The following is a 15,271-nucleotide window of genomic DNA, read 5'->3' as shown; positions in this document are numbered from 1 at the left end:
AGAAGTACTGACTTTGATCATTTGGTCACGTGAGCATGACAGCTGACCATATGTCCAATAACGCTGGAGCCAACAACTGGTTTACTGGAATCTACATTCAAGTATTTCCTGCACCAAGAGTATTATTCCTACTTTTACCTAAATCTTGGTGCACTGGCTCTAGTTATAGCATCTGAAGTGAAATTTCCCATCTCATTATGGAGTCACAGGGTATGCTAATCAATAAGATCTTTAGCTTGGACACCAGTAACTCATTTCTTCTTTCCACCCACCACTCTTCCCCCAATCCAAAGAAGATAATAATTTTAAAAAACAGCATTGATTAATCAGTATTTTGCTCTTTATGTTTATGATCAACTAGGAATAATTCTTTGTACTTTGTAAATATGTGTACGTATCAGGAAACCAAAAAGGTACGAGAGGGAGAACAGAATGCATGAGGGAGAAAGAAACAGAAAAATATAGGTGAAGATGAAATCAACTTGGAGTACAGGGACTTGCGCAGCAGAGCCAAAAAGCCTGTTTCTACACAGTACGTGTTATTGCAGGAAAGATTAATCCAGTTGATGATACTTCAGCGTTGTTAGTCCTATGGCAGGTGAACAAGAACTGTAGAAATTGAATATCAAATTAAAAACATATTGATTCCACAAGCATAGTTTAAAAAACCCACAAATTAGTTGGTGAAGGTACACACTTGAGCCAATCCCAATGTTGAGTACCATATCACAGCTGAGTCAACAAACAAGGCACTCTGCAATGGATGGTGGTGTTGGTGGGATGGGGTAATGAAGCAAGAAAACAGACATATGGCCCTTGGGCATTTTTTATCAGATCGTCTCATGATCAGTTGCAAAGTGGGACCACCAGCAACTGAGATTACTTGCTTTTTGTCAAATTCAAATGTATGCATCTCAGTCAGAGACAGGTGGAGGAGATGGAAGGAACCTAAACAAATTAAATGGTCACAAAAAATCTTGAAGGGAATATAAACAAACCACAAAATATTAAAAATTACATTCAATAATTTAAAAAACTAATGCCAAAAATAAAGAAACTAAATAAATACTTCACTAAAGAGTTTGCACTTTCTATTTGTCCTCATTTTCCAAGATTAAATCAGCAACAGCCATCAGTTTTCAAAGGCAAGTTACATACATACATACATAAACTACTGTTATGCATGCTTACATCTATAATTAAATCGATGACATGATAGTTAAGCTTAATACGTTACCAATTTCCCTGGCAATTTTGACAGCTTCATCAGCATCCTGTGAGCAGGAAATAAGACAAAACATAACTCCTGTCAACCTCAGTCCTTTCCCCATGAGGCAATTATTATACATTGTACCACTGTCAACATGGACAGTTTTTATGTTGCATTTCCAATCCAACCATGCTTCCTTATTCAGACAAACACAAAATTAATTTCACAACTGAAGATGAAAAAAAGCTTTTGCCACTGATCTTCTAAATCCCTAACCCTTTGGAATACTCTAGTTGAAACCTTAATGTGTCCCAATTTTGTGAGATAACTCACCATTCTTTAGTACATTCATTTCACAAGTTAGTTTTCCCCACAAATTGTCATTTAGCACCAATTTTCTCAAAACTTCTAAAAAAAAATTAACACAACAAACGATGCAAAACATTCAAATCACTTGACAAGCAATTTAGCAATGTCATTCAGTGGATTCCAAGACTGCAAAAAATAGTTTTCAGTCAGTTGTGAAATGTAAATCACCCATTGGGGTATCTGCCCACGAGCGTATATTTCTTATCTGCAAGCAACTGTGCTTTCACCTAATTGACAGCAGGGGGAGTGGACTGTCTATAGTTCTGGCTGCACTACTCTGAGCAATCATGCGCTTCTAAGATTCTCAGTCATTTCGCAAATAAATTATTCTTGGAGACATTAACAGTCACTTTCACGACTTAACAAATTTGTTTTTTATTCCTTTCACCGTAAGCAAGATGTTTCCTGTTTCTATTTATCCATTCTGATAGAACATGGAAAGCTACAAAAAAATCAGCTAAACACATTTAGCAAATTGTTCAGAAAGTGCTCGAACAAAGTTCATTTAAAAGTCTGCAAAAGCAAAACATGTTGCTCTTTCTAAAAAAAAAGCTGCTTATTCTCTGAAAGGGGGACATGAAAGTCGAGAAAGTCGAGATTTAGTTTTTGCCTGTTGGATCCAGTTCTAAAAAAATTTACAACACGACAATTCTAAGCGTTAATTAACTGGGTTTTATATATTTCAGAAGGAAATTATATTTTCTGGGATTTGCTTTTTATTGGGGAGAAAAAACAGCTGAGCAGCAAGAAGTTAGAAGAGATGTCTGGAAACCACCAGTGGTTAAAGCTACAGGGGTTGACTTATGAACATTAAAATGAAACTCAATAGTTTTTAAAGCTGTGTGCACAATATGATCTGACAACTAGATACCAATTGATGTTAAATGAGGCTTTGACAAAATTATCTGTATAGCAAGGGAAAAGTGTGCTCCTAGCTATGTCTAAAAAAAGCAGAACTCCTTTAAAAATATGTATTACATATAAAAACATATAAGAAGCAACGGAAAGCAAGTTAGAATGGGGGCGGGGAAGTTGGCAGAAATTTTAATTTCCTTTCATTAGCTTGTCTGCTCCACAAATCAGTGCTTGTTAAGTTCAAAGCAAACCTGAAAGCAGTATCTGTTTAAGGCTCTTTTCCTAGAATAATTGAGTGTGTTAAATGGTGAGTTTTCCGAAGAATAATAATTTTCCTGGAGAACAAATTTTGTTTTAAAAGCTAATGACTTTACAAAACTCTCCAGCTACCTTGCTTCCACACAGGGAAAACACCTTCCACCACATTAGCTGAAGAGACCCCCAAAAAAAAATCAAAGGAGAGTAATTTAGGCATGTTAGTGGTTTCCACACATTGAGTTTCAAGTGCCTTTGTTCGACTCGATGACAGTTATGCGAGAATACTTCGCCTTAATAGCCACTCTCTCAGGAAGTGTTAAACCAGTCAAATGCAGACAATTAGAGCCTCTTGAACTCAATGCATGAAGTGAAGGCTGATGGCGTTCCTCCATTTATAGTTAAGTGGAAACACTTTGAATTGTCTTTGCAGTTGCAAATTGCACTTTTTCATTTGCATTCTGCCTTAACAAAGTAATGTTTCAGTTGTTTTGCCACGGTATCTGAACTCCTAAAAGACAAAAAAAAACTGCTTAGAGATTTAGAGAACCCTCCAAGATTGGAGTAAATTTTAGAATTAAACACATATAGAGAGAAAAAAAACCCTCTTTGGGCAAGGTGTGCCACTATCTTAGCACGATAGCTGGCATGTTAGACTTTGCTGCAGCATTACAGAGTTACAGAGCACACAAGTCATTTGGCCCATTGCCCCTCTGTCAATTATTTGAAAGATCCATCAATATTCTGTCTCCTGTTCTCTCCCCACGGAGTTGCAAATCTTCCTCTTCAAGTATACGTCCAAATATCCATTTCAAAGTTATAACAAAATCTGCTTCCATTGAGCTTTCAGGCATATCCCAGACTAAAACAAGTTGCTGAGCAAAATAAGTTTACATCCTCCACGTAAAATAAAACAAAGAACTGCAAGATGCTGGAGATCTGAAACAAAAACAGAAAATGCTGGAGAAACGCATCAGATCTGGCAGAATCTGTGGACAGAAAAACAGATTTAACCTTTTCAATCCAGTGACCCTTGTGTCACTTGAGCCAAAACACTAACTCTGTTTCTCTCTCCACAGATCCAGCTGGACCTGCTGAGTTTCTCCAGCATTTTCTGTTTTTGTTTCTTATCCCCTATGCCGTTCTTTGTCAACTGCCACAAATCTGTTCCCTCTAGTTAATGATCTCCTCCACCCCTATCACAATCCACCATTTGAAAGCGTTTTGTTCCATTTTGTCCATCAAAACTTACAATTCTGAGCACCTCTAACAAATAACACTTTAAGCTTCTTTCCTCTAAACAGAGTGATCGTCAACAAACATGCAGTTTTACCCAATATAGAAAATTTCTGTCAAAATAATCAACTTTTACAATGTTGAAATTTTGTCCAAAAATAATTGCGAACATATAACTTTGAATGTTAATTACCCACTACACATTGTCTGCATCAGTTCTCCACTAAGTAATTTGTACTGAGTAATGTGTGGAGTCAGAAGAATGGGTCCAAGAATTTCCTATTTGCGTTATGAAGATAAATTGGAGAAGCTAGGATTGTTTTCTTTGAATAAGAGAAGGCTGTGGGGAGATTTGTTAGAGGTATACAAAATCATGAGGGGTCTGGGAAGAATAGATAGAGAAAAACTTTTCCCACTTGTGAAAGGATTGTGAACTAGAGACAGAAGCAAAAGCGACATGAGAAAAGCGTCTTTTCACACAACAAGCGGTTAAGGTCTGAAATACACTGCCTGAGTATGTGGTGGAGGTGGGTCAAGGCATTCAAAAGGGGGTTAGACTACTATTTAAAAGTAAGTACGTGCAGGGTTAAGGGGAGAAGGTGAAAAAATGTACTGAGTCTATTGCCCATTCAGAACAATCTGTGATTCCATAACTAGAGTAGCTGGATTTGTTTACCTTAAGGCAAAGAAAACGAACAGTAGATTGAGTAGAAACATTCAAAATTATAGGGCAATAAAACTTGAAAGGAGATGAGGATAAACCTTTTGCCACAGTGACTTGTTAGAATCTGGATTACATTGTTTGAAAAGGTGGTATAAGCAGATTGAACAGTAACCTTCAAAGCCAAGATGCATACAATCATTTTAATCATAAGAACAAAAGAGCAATTCAGCCTACGCCGCTATTTGAGACAATCATGGCTGATCTCATCGTGGTCTCAACTAAACTTTCCTGCTCAGTCCCCACAACCTTTCAACCAATTTCTAATTATACTAATCAATCTGCATGCATATGTTTTGGCATACCTTCAGGGCAGGTGGAGCTTGAAACTGGACCTTCTGGTTCAGAGGTAGGGACACTACCACTGTGCCACAAGACCCTTATGCTAAAATGTACATACACTTAAAAAATATGTCACATCACAGTAAAATTACAGAGTTCTTTTTGAAAGCTGGCATAAGCATGATGGGCTGAATGGTCTCTATCTGTATTACAAAGCATGATTCAAAATGATCATTCAGTTTCATCGGTCTTGATGAATGCCAGACTAATCTGACGGAACTCTAGAAGTCTCACCTTGACCACTCCATCATAGCCAGGAATTGTGTTGACTTTTGCCTTCTTAGCTATTAGTTTGCTTTCGATCTTGTCTCCCATGGCCTGAATAGCATGTGTGTCGGGTCCAATGAAGGTGACACCTTCATCAGCCTGCAGGGATAATTACATTTCTTAGATTTATAATAGGCACTGGCTTCATGACAATTATATTTATAATACTCCATTATTTAGAAAATTATCACTTTTAAAATGCATTATGCTTCAACTCCAAAAGTTTCGGTTTATTATCAAACTGATAAAGCAATTTGTACTTGCAAGCACGTTCTGATTTTAGTTCTATATTTTTGGTATTTGGTGTTTTTCTTTAAGTGCTGAAAGAAATGCCTGGTTGTTACCAAAAGAAAAGCAATTCAAATTTTGTAAAGCTACCCACGGTCAGAATGCAATAAAGGATGGTATTGAAATTTCTGGTGTGTAAAAAAAAAGCAAATCCCAATAAACCAGCCTTGATGTAGACATGCACCCAAAATCCTTGGAGAAATTACTTGGATGTGATAGGTTTCATACATGCAAGTAGCACTTTGGCAGCATTAAATTCACAGTGAGAACTAGAACTCAGTGCATTTCAAAACAGTTACAGGACTGAGACTTGCACAGAACATTTAACTGACGCGGGAAGCAATAGCAGTGATCTCTGAGCAATCACTGTCAGTCCTAATATAAAATATGATACACAACACAGAACAAACCAACAAAAGTCAAGATCCTTAGGAAACAAAGCGGTATCTTACTGTTACTATGCCTTTCCTGTTGATTTGTCATAACATTGTGTTGTTCCTTGGTTAGACCACACTTGAGAAGACCCTTGTAACTTGCACTTGTATAGCACCTATTACACGTACACAGAAAAGCATTCTAAAGTGCTTTAGAGGATCCCTATCAGACAAAAGATTGACACCAAGCCACACAAAGAGAATTTTATGTTACTTGTCAATGATCTGGGTGTTCAGGGGGAGTTAGTCCTCTTAAACCTTTCTGATACACCTCTGCTTTAACGAAAGAAACTCAGAGTTTAAGGTCAAAAGCGTCAGACAACATTCAAAATGTACTCAAATAACAGGGGGGTCTACTTTTGAAGATCCCCAAATCGCCTGAGAAAATACACTCATGGGGCAATCAAAGAAAAATGAAGCCCATAAATGGAACAAAAGCAAGGGGTAAGATGCTGCAGCTCCATTTACAGGCTAGTTGTCTCCTATACTTCCTGGGGAGCATAAACGTAGGGAGGATAAGAGAGAAAGCCTATAACTGCAGGAGCAGACAGCACTTTGGAAAGTCAGCTGGCATAGAGGTAGTTACTAGGCAGCCTTTTGCAAAAACCTGGCAGCCCAAGACCAAAGGCGGAGAACCAAATGCTGCACACCTTTGCCTGGGAAGAATCATTTGCTCAGGCAGCCATTTGCTGATGATGAGAAGGCCATATCTGGCAGGTCTGTTTCTTTTGGGGTTTTTTTTTGGCGGGGGGGGGGGGGGGGAAGAGGGGAGTGGGGGGCGTTGTATTCAGGGAATAGCAGGGTGTTTGGACAGAGAAGGAAGCTTCAAAGAATGGTAGAAGTTGGTGGTTTTAAAAAGTTCCGAATAGGTGACAAAGTATGAAAGATGGAAGTGGGGGGGGGGGGGGGGGGTTGGAGTTGGTTTTGTTGCAAGGGTTAGGTATAAAGGGAGGCTACATAGAAGAGAGACATTTAAAGGCAAAGGAATTCTCAGCTAATTAGGACCCAAGAAAATGTTAAATCATTGAAGTCAATGAATATTTTAAGACAGACGTAGATAGCTTTTTAAAGGTAGCAGAATCAATGTCCATCAGAAGTAGACAAGAAACCTGAAGCACAAACAGATCAGCCACAATCTTACTGAATGTCAGGGTATTTTTGATAGTTGGGAGAGGCTAGGACAAGGGGACAAGGTCTTAAAAAGTACAAAAACATGGCAACATACAAAATTCGGAAACATTACTGCGTTCGAGGGGAGCTGATCTTCGGAGTTCCCTCTTGCTAATGGCAATTAATTTTAAGCTGAGAGATTGGAAAATAATGAATCAAAGTTATTTAGGATATGGGGCAAAGAGGGATATATGATGCTTGATCACAGATCAATCATGATGTTATTGAATTGTAGACTCGACTCAAGGGGATGAATGGCTCTCTCCTATTCCTATGCTTCTAGTAGAACATTTTGGGCTGATGTTCCCAAAACATTTCCCCCTTACAGGGTCACCTTGCCTTATGCCTGGATCTGTTTTACACTATCGTCAACAGCTCTGTTATAATTGCATCGTGCGATTTCCAGGATGGTGCTAGAACACACATTAGCATTCCTGAATAAGTGAAGTGGGGTGGGGGTAATGAGTAAAGAGTTCAGCATTCTTATTGCTTCTTGCTATCCACAGGCCTTTCCTGGGAGGGGTGGGAAGAAGACAACTCGAGAGAGAAGAAAATCCAAAGTGTCAGAAGAGCAAATGCAAGACCTTACTTTTGCACCACTGGTGGTGCTGTAGCTTGGGGCCATGCTTGAAGCAAAATAGTGGTTTGCTTGGTAAACAATGATAAACCAGAAATTAGTCTTTTCAACTGCAAATTTTATTGCCAGCATTTCTCAAACAGAATAGCTGTTTCAACAGCCAAATAACATGACTCAAGCAAATGTTAATTCAAGTGTGCTAGACCATCAACTGTACAAAGGAAGAGGAATGCAGCTGTCAAATCCAAACCTCTGTCTCATTATATTCAATTGGACAAGGGAAATGGATGTAGGTGCTGATTACAAGAAGATAAAGTTTAACATCAAGTATATGTAAAAGAAATGACATCAAATACTTAATCCTCCAAATGCCCGTCTGTCCCCATTATGTGTCACAAGTATTAAAGTGTTTTATGGTACCTTTTTTATTGCAAAGCTGTCACCATTGGCATAGAGTATTATCAGCACCAAATCAGTAGGTACAGTAGATCACTAGTTCTGAAAACATTACAAGTGTTGCCTTTGACTAAAAGGAGTTAGCTAACTTGCATCCTTATATATCTGTCTGAGACAGCTATCTTCTATTTGTGCATGAACTTTTCTGTTTGTGCAAGGTGCCTCAGAGTTGTGTGTCCACTTGAGGTGTATGAATGTCTCTCTATTTATGGCCTAGGATTGCCCATAATCATAGAGCTGACTTTCTGCTTTTGATATACATTATTTCTCCACAGATCCAAATGTTGGACCAGCCCCAGTACAACTAATTCAATGATCCAACCTTTGGAATGGGTCCATCACCTGATGCCCTTGATCAAAAATGCCTCAACATTGCCAGAAATAATAACAATCACTCAGTCATTGTAGCTCAGTGGGTTACATTCTCACATTTGGTCAGAACATAGTGCATTCAAGTCCTACTCCAGGGACTTGAGCACAAAAATATAGGCTGACAGTTCAGAGCGCAGAGGGTGTGTTGCACTGTTGAAGGTGCCAATTTCTGGATGCAATGTTAAAGAGAGGCCCCATTTGATCTCTCAGGGTATGTGAAGGATTCTGTAGCCATTATTTTAACAAAGGAGCAATCAACCCCAGTGTCTTAGACAACATGTATCCTTCAATCATTGTCACAAAAAAAAAATCAGACTATATGGTAATTATCATATTTATATCTCTGAAGTGGTTCTAACATTTCAGCAATGACCATATTTCAAAAGTACTTCCTTGGCTACAAGCACCTAGTGACATTGAGGTCATGAACGCATTATAAAATGAAAGATTCTTTCTTTAAGAAAGGCAAACGTTTGCAGTGATATTGCTGTGTTGAAACATTTGCTCATTCATTTACATTTTTTTTCAACTGTGTTTGGTTGGCAACACAAATGGATTCAACAACTTAACCATCAGCCAGGCTTCCCACCCTGCATACTAGATGATCACTGTTGGACACCCTACTCGAGAAGGAACAGGTTTGATTACAATCTCTGCGATTGTAAAGGTCAGTAACATGAATTTAAGGGGCAGGGAATGATATAAGACAGAGTGTCCTCTCACTTTTACTCAGAAATACTTCAATACAGCTTGTGCTCCTACACCAATATGACAGTGTCACCTTTAACACCAGCAATGCTTCTGATCTCCAAGTAAGAAAGCCTCTTTATGCTCAGGAGCTATGGGCAATGGGCCACTTTTATTTCATGAAGACATAGTTACAGTCAACAAGGAGACAGACCTTTTGCGTCATCAATGTGAGTTGTCTTAAGACAAGAGATGAAGGATTATCCCAATCACGACATCACCCTGACCCTTAGAACATTTTCTTGCATAGTCCTGACCTCCATATTAAAGGGAGGATATAAAGGCAGTGGAGAAGGTGCAAAAAAAATTTACAATGTTGTAACTGTCAAAAGGATTAAACAGGCTGGGACTCTTCCTTAGGAAAATGAAGACTATTGGGTGACCTGATAAAAGCCTTTAAAATTAAGCAGAGGTTTGATAGAGATAGAGAAGACATTGCCATTTGTGTTAGAAACCAGAGGTATGTCGTCACTACTAAGTTTAATCGAGAATTCAGGAGGAACTTCTTTAGTGAGAATGTGAAACTGACCATCATAGAGAGTGAATAAGGCAAAGAGGAATCTAAATATTAACATGGGTGGGAAAGGAATAGAAGGTATTGCTGGTTAGGTTAAACGAAGAGCGATTGGGGAAGCTTGCGTGGGGCATAAACATCAGCCTGGATGTTGCATTGAATGGCTTATTTCTGTGCTGTAATTTCAATGTAAATGGTGGCAAACTGTTCATATTTAACTATTATGCTCAACAGCAAACTTTACAAACTCATTGGCCAAACATAAGCAGCACTAACAGAAGAACACCATGTTTTTGAAGTATTCAAATAGTATTCTTGTTCACCATTCGATTTGAATTTTAGACGGCTGATAAGTACCAGCATGAGCTGACTCCCTTCCTTCAACATAACCACATGAAAATACATTTTAAATACAAAATATGTTCATCCTGTTCTTTTACAGCCTTGTAATTTTAATATATTACTTGATGAGCACACATTATGATTAGCTATCAGTGTTAGTTAAATACAATATGCTATATGCTTTTAAAACTATTTTCCTTAAAACTTAATAGCAAAAATTTTTCACTTCGGATTCATATATTTTGGTCTTTAATTTATACAATGTCAATGCTCTTATTGTAAATCAAAAGCAAAGCTGATTTATGCAAATCAAGCAACTCTGAAGATCAACATATTCTATAAATTTTGCTGGAAAACCTTTTAAAATTGTGCTCAAGTAAAAATTTGCAAAACTAACCAGAGTCGCAGACAAATGATGGACCAAATAGCCTCCTTCTGTGCTGTGTCATTCTCTGATTTTAATTAGCTCTATTTGCAAATCACACACAAGCAGAGATTCTGTTCCAGTCTACACAAAGATCAACCAACAAATGCTTGTGTTTCACATTAAACAAATGGCCAAAGGATGCAACTAAGAGTTTAAACAGTCAAAATTTAATTACAATAGGTCTTTGCATGTAATTCTGAAGTCAAGACTGAAATGCATTTTAAGACTAACAACGGAGAGGGCATCAGAGACAGTAGACTCCAAATAATTAATCAAGCTTTTAACACCTTGCCATATGCCTAGCTGTGCTGGACAACAGTTACCGTCACTTCATTAACTGTCTCTGTTTAGCTTGTTTGTCTTAATATCCTCAGCCTTGTTGAAATGCAACTCATTTAGAATAGATATAAACTGCTAATTAAAAGCAGATGTCATTTATTACCCAAACACAGACATACTGAAACTCTGACTCAACCCTAAACTTTTTGCCAACTTCGCACCACGTTGGAACAAGCAGTGAACTGCATCAACACAGTTTTAAGTAGTCCTTTATGATATTAAGAATTGCACTAACGAAACAAGTCTTAAACAGACAAGTAACAAGTCATATCTCTGCTTGTTGGCTGAAGTCCCCAGGGTATGAAGGATACAGAAACTGGTTCATTCTCTGCAGTAGTAGCACAGCATCTCCATCTGTTAGATTTGAATTGCAGCCCACAAAGAAATCAAAATCAAATTCATTCAGTTTTGCAAAACTACTCAAATTCTTCTCTTTCAGTCTGTGCACGAATTCTCGATGTAATTCTCATTCAGCTACTAGCCCACTTTAGAATGTCCTGCTTAATAGCTTGGACTTCAAATTAAAATCAGAGATCATTTTACAGAGCCCCAGTGATGTGGTGGTAATGTCAGTGGACTAGTAATTCAGAACACCAGGCTAATGTCCTGGGTCCATGGGCTTGAATCCCGCAATTGCAGATGGTGAAATTTGAATTCAATAAAAATCTGGAATAAAACGCTAAAATAATGATGGTCAAGAAGCCACTAAAAATCCATCTGGTTCACTGAGGTCCTTTAGGGAAAGAAATCTGCCATCCTTACCTGGTCTGGCCTACGTTTGACTGAGGATTGACAGCACTTGACTGCACATCCAGAACTCTTAACTGCCCTGTAGGTGCCAGCAATGCCCAGATTCCATGTAAACAGTTTTAAAAAGACATTTACATGTGTTTTGCAGTCAGTACAATACATATGAAGTGTAAACACTGCTGTGATGTAGGAAACATGACAGCTAACTTGCACAAGGCAAATTCCCACAAACTTCAATGTGATACTGACCAATCTGTGTTTGTGATGGTATTTGAGGCATTAATATTGGTCCAGTACACCTGGAGAACCTCCCCACACTCTTCTTACTTGCTATAACTGTGATGCAATTGCACAAAGGCATGAAATTCAAAATAAGCTTTTAAGTTACTATGAGAATATTAGGTATGGTTTCTTACTTAGACTGATTTCTTTCCACATTTGTATTATCACAACCTCTACTATTTGGCATAAGTCGTTTCACTAGCAGATCCGAGAGCATGGTGGCCTAAAATTTAACTGAATCTACATTGCTACAAGCTGTATGGTTTCCTCATACTTATACCATTACGATTATCTTGATGATAAAATCCCAGCTTCAATCAAAATCTGGGTAGTTTTCTGCCCCCACTTAGCAGATGCATGGAAGTATGGTAATTGGCCCTATGGCTAGGGAAGTACGATGATCCCCTGCACAGTTTTCTGTCACAGTAAAGATTTAGAGTGAACTCCCGTGTAATGCATGTTTTCTCAAACCAAAAAGCAATATCAAAGGTTAGAGAAGCTCAGAACAGGAATTCTAAAATATTTTCTTTATCTATATTCACGTTACTTAAAAAAATTATCATCATTAGCTTTCTTAAATTTACCTCACGATTCTGCCAGAAGGCCTATATTATTTCCAAGTTGTGTGATTAGTACTAGTGAACAATTCAGGCCCTCAGGAGAGATTGGGCAAAGATATTGAGACAATATGCAAGTGGTAATCAGTTCAGGAGGTGTAAGGACAACAATCAGATAGAAAGAGTCATAGAGTCATAGAGATGTACAGCATGGAAACAGACCCTTCGGTCCAACCCGTCCATGCCGACCAGATATCCCAATCCAATCTTGTCCCACCTGCCAGCACCCCGCCCATATCCCTCCAAACCCTTCCTATTCATATACCCATCCAAATGCCTCTTAAACATTGCAATTGCACCAGCCTCCACCACATCCTATGGCAGCTCATTCCATACACGTACCACCCTCTGCGTGAAAAAGCTGCCCCTTAGGTCTCTTTTATATCTTTCCCCTCTCACCCTAAACCTATACCCACTAGTTCTGGACACCCCGACCCCAGGGAAAATACTTTGTCTATTTATCCTATCCATGCTCCTCATAATTTTGTAAACCTCTATAAGGTCACCCCTCAGCCTCCGACGCTCCAGGGAAAACAGCCCCAGCCTGTTCAGCCTCTCCCTGTAGCTCAGATCCTCCAACCCTGGCAACATCCTTGCAAATCTTTTCTGAACTCTTTCAAGTTTCACAACATCCTTCCGATAGGAAGGAAACCAGAGTTGCATGCAATATTCCAACAGTGGCTTAACCAATGTCCTGTACAGCCGCAACATGACCTCCCTACTCCTGTGCTCAATACTCTGTCCAATAAAGGAAAGCAAACCAAACGTCTTCTCCACTATCCTATCTACCTGTGACTCCACTTGAAATTCATGATCCAATAAACTAATAACAGAGGATCCCACAGGAAGTAAGAAAATCCTCAATACAGCTGCAACAGAGCAGGGCAGCACGGTGGCTCAGTGGTTAGCACAGTGCCAGGGACCAGGGTTCAATTCCAGCCATGTGCAACTGTCTGTGTGGGGTTTGCACATTTTCCCCGTGTCTGCGTGGATTTCCTCCCACAGTCCGAAGATGTGCAGGTCAGGTGAATTGGCCATGCTAAATTGCCCATAGTGTTCGGTGCATTAATCAGAGGGAAATGGGTCTGGGTGGGTTACTCTTCGGAGGGTCGGTGTGGACTTGTTGGGCTGAAGGGCCTGTTTCCACACTGGAGGGAATCTAAGAAACTCAGCATCCTATTGAGATGAATGATCTATGCAAAATAATAGTCAACAGTGTGCATGATTATACCACAAATGGTATGTCACAGCAGGAGGCCATTCGGTCCATCATGACAGTGCCGGCTCTTTAAAAAAGCTATCCAATTAGTTCCACCCCCGATCTCTCCCCATAGGCCTATTAATTTTCTTTTCAAGTATGTATCCAATTTCCTTTCATAAATTATTATCCAATCTGCTTCCTCCACCCTTTCAGGCAGCACATTCCAGATCATAACAACTCACTGCAATTTTCATCTGCCCTCTGGTTCTTTGGCCAATTACCTTAAATTTGTGTCCTCTGGTTACCAACTCTCCTGCCAATGAAAGCAGTTTCTCCTTATTTATTCTGATCAAAACCCTTCACATAAAAGAACCAGTAACATTTAATACCTTGCAAAACTTACCAAAATAAATCCTTCCTGTCATATTGCCTTTACCTTTAACTATATAATTATATTCATACTAATTAGCAATATCTTGTGTATCATGCTTGGCATGATTTTTGGAGTAGAGGTGCTAAAATAATATGATGCTTATGGTTTTTTCCTTTGATCTGTACTCATTAAGGAGTACGTTGGAAACGTACAAGTCCCAAAAAGACTTGGAAACTATAAATTTCAAGATGAAAGATGTTTGAGGAAATTAGTCATCAGTCTGACAGGCACAGAATCTGTCCACAGTCTACTGCACCACCCTAAAGTCCAGAATGGGACCCAACATCCTAAGAGAATGAGTTTTTCTTTGGGGGAATGCAGTGAGCTCAGAAATACTAGTTTTAAAAAGTCAGCAAATGGCCTCTGAATATTGTAACTTTTTTTGTAATCTTCCCATTCAAAATAGGTAGAGAGATATCACAAGAGTCTCATGGAGCCAGTAAGATATTGTTTACAAAACTGCTTAGCAACAGTAGGGGTAGAGTGGAGAGGCTGTGGGCAAACGAGCTTGCCAGCAGCTCTGCTGTTTTGGACAGTGCTGACTTTGTGTTTCACACTGCTACATTTTATATTCCTGGGAACATTAAGTCAGAAGTCACATCTGGAGTCTCTGCCTTGTGAAAATCCATCAGAAGGGTGTTCAGCTCAAGTTAGTCTTTTGGCATTCTTAACGTTTATAGTGGCAGATGAGACAAAAAGTCACGTGCTCCTTTTGCTCCTATACACAATTAAAAATGCGTCAAATTCATGCTATAAATTATGACTTAAGAAATTTTAAAGCAAGAAGCAGAATTAAAGTAATATGCTGCTGAGAAGCATTTAGTTTCTCCAAAAGCTGACAAACCACAGATTAGAATGGTGGCTTTCCAGTTTCTTTCCATTTTGCACTCACCACTGCCACCCAATTCAGTACTGCTTTGAGTTTAAGGTTCCATCTTGTTTTCCAATCTTTTTTTTCACCCTTCATTACCTCTTCCAGCTCCTCAATCATCCAAGATTTCTGCACGCCTTCAATTTGATCTCCAGCGGATAACCAATTTTTAATTTTCCATCCATTGATGACCCTG

At 38.9% G+C, this 15,271-nt stretch overlaps 1 protein-coding gene across 1 annotated transcript in view; it reads right to left on the bottom strand.

Moving 5' to 3' along the window:
* The window catches only part of pcca (propionyl-CoA carboxylase subunit alpha), a 372,170-nt gene that overhangs the window by 235,970 nt on the left and 120,929 nt on the right, over positions 1 to 15,271 (bottom strand). The window contains exons 7-8 of the mRNA XM_072578057.1: positions 5,223 to 5,354; positions 1,238 to 1,274 (exon numbers count right to left, since the gene is read on the bottom strand). Of these exons, the coding sequence (XP_072434158.1) occupies positions 1,238 to 1,274; positions 5,223 to 5,354 (169 nt within the window). The remainder of the gene's footprint in view (positions 1 to 1,237; positions 1,275 to 5,222; positions 5,355 to 15,271) is intronic.

The sequence above is a fragment of the Chiloscyllium punctatum genome, chromosome 9, assembly GCF_047496795.1.
Source record: "Chiloscyllium punctatum isolate Juve2018m chromosome 9, sChiPun1.3, whole genome shotgun sequence".
Lineage (NCBI taxonomy): Eukaryota > Metazoa > Chordata > Chondrichthyes > Orectolobiformes > Hemiscylliidae > Chiloscyllium > Chiloscyllium punctatum.
Note: the sequence above shows the minus strand (reverse complement) of the source record. Positions and strands in the feature narration are given on the sequence as shown.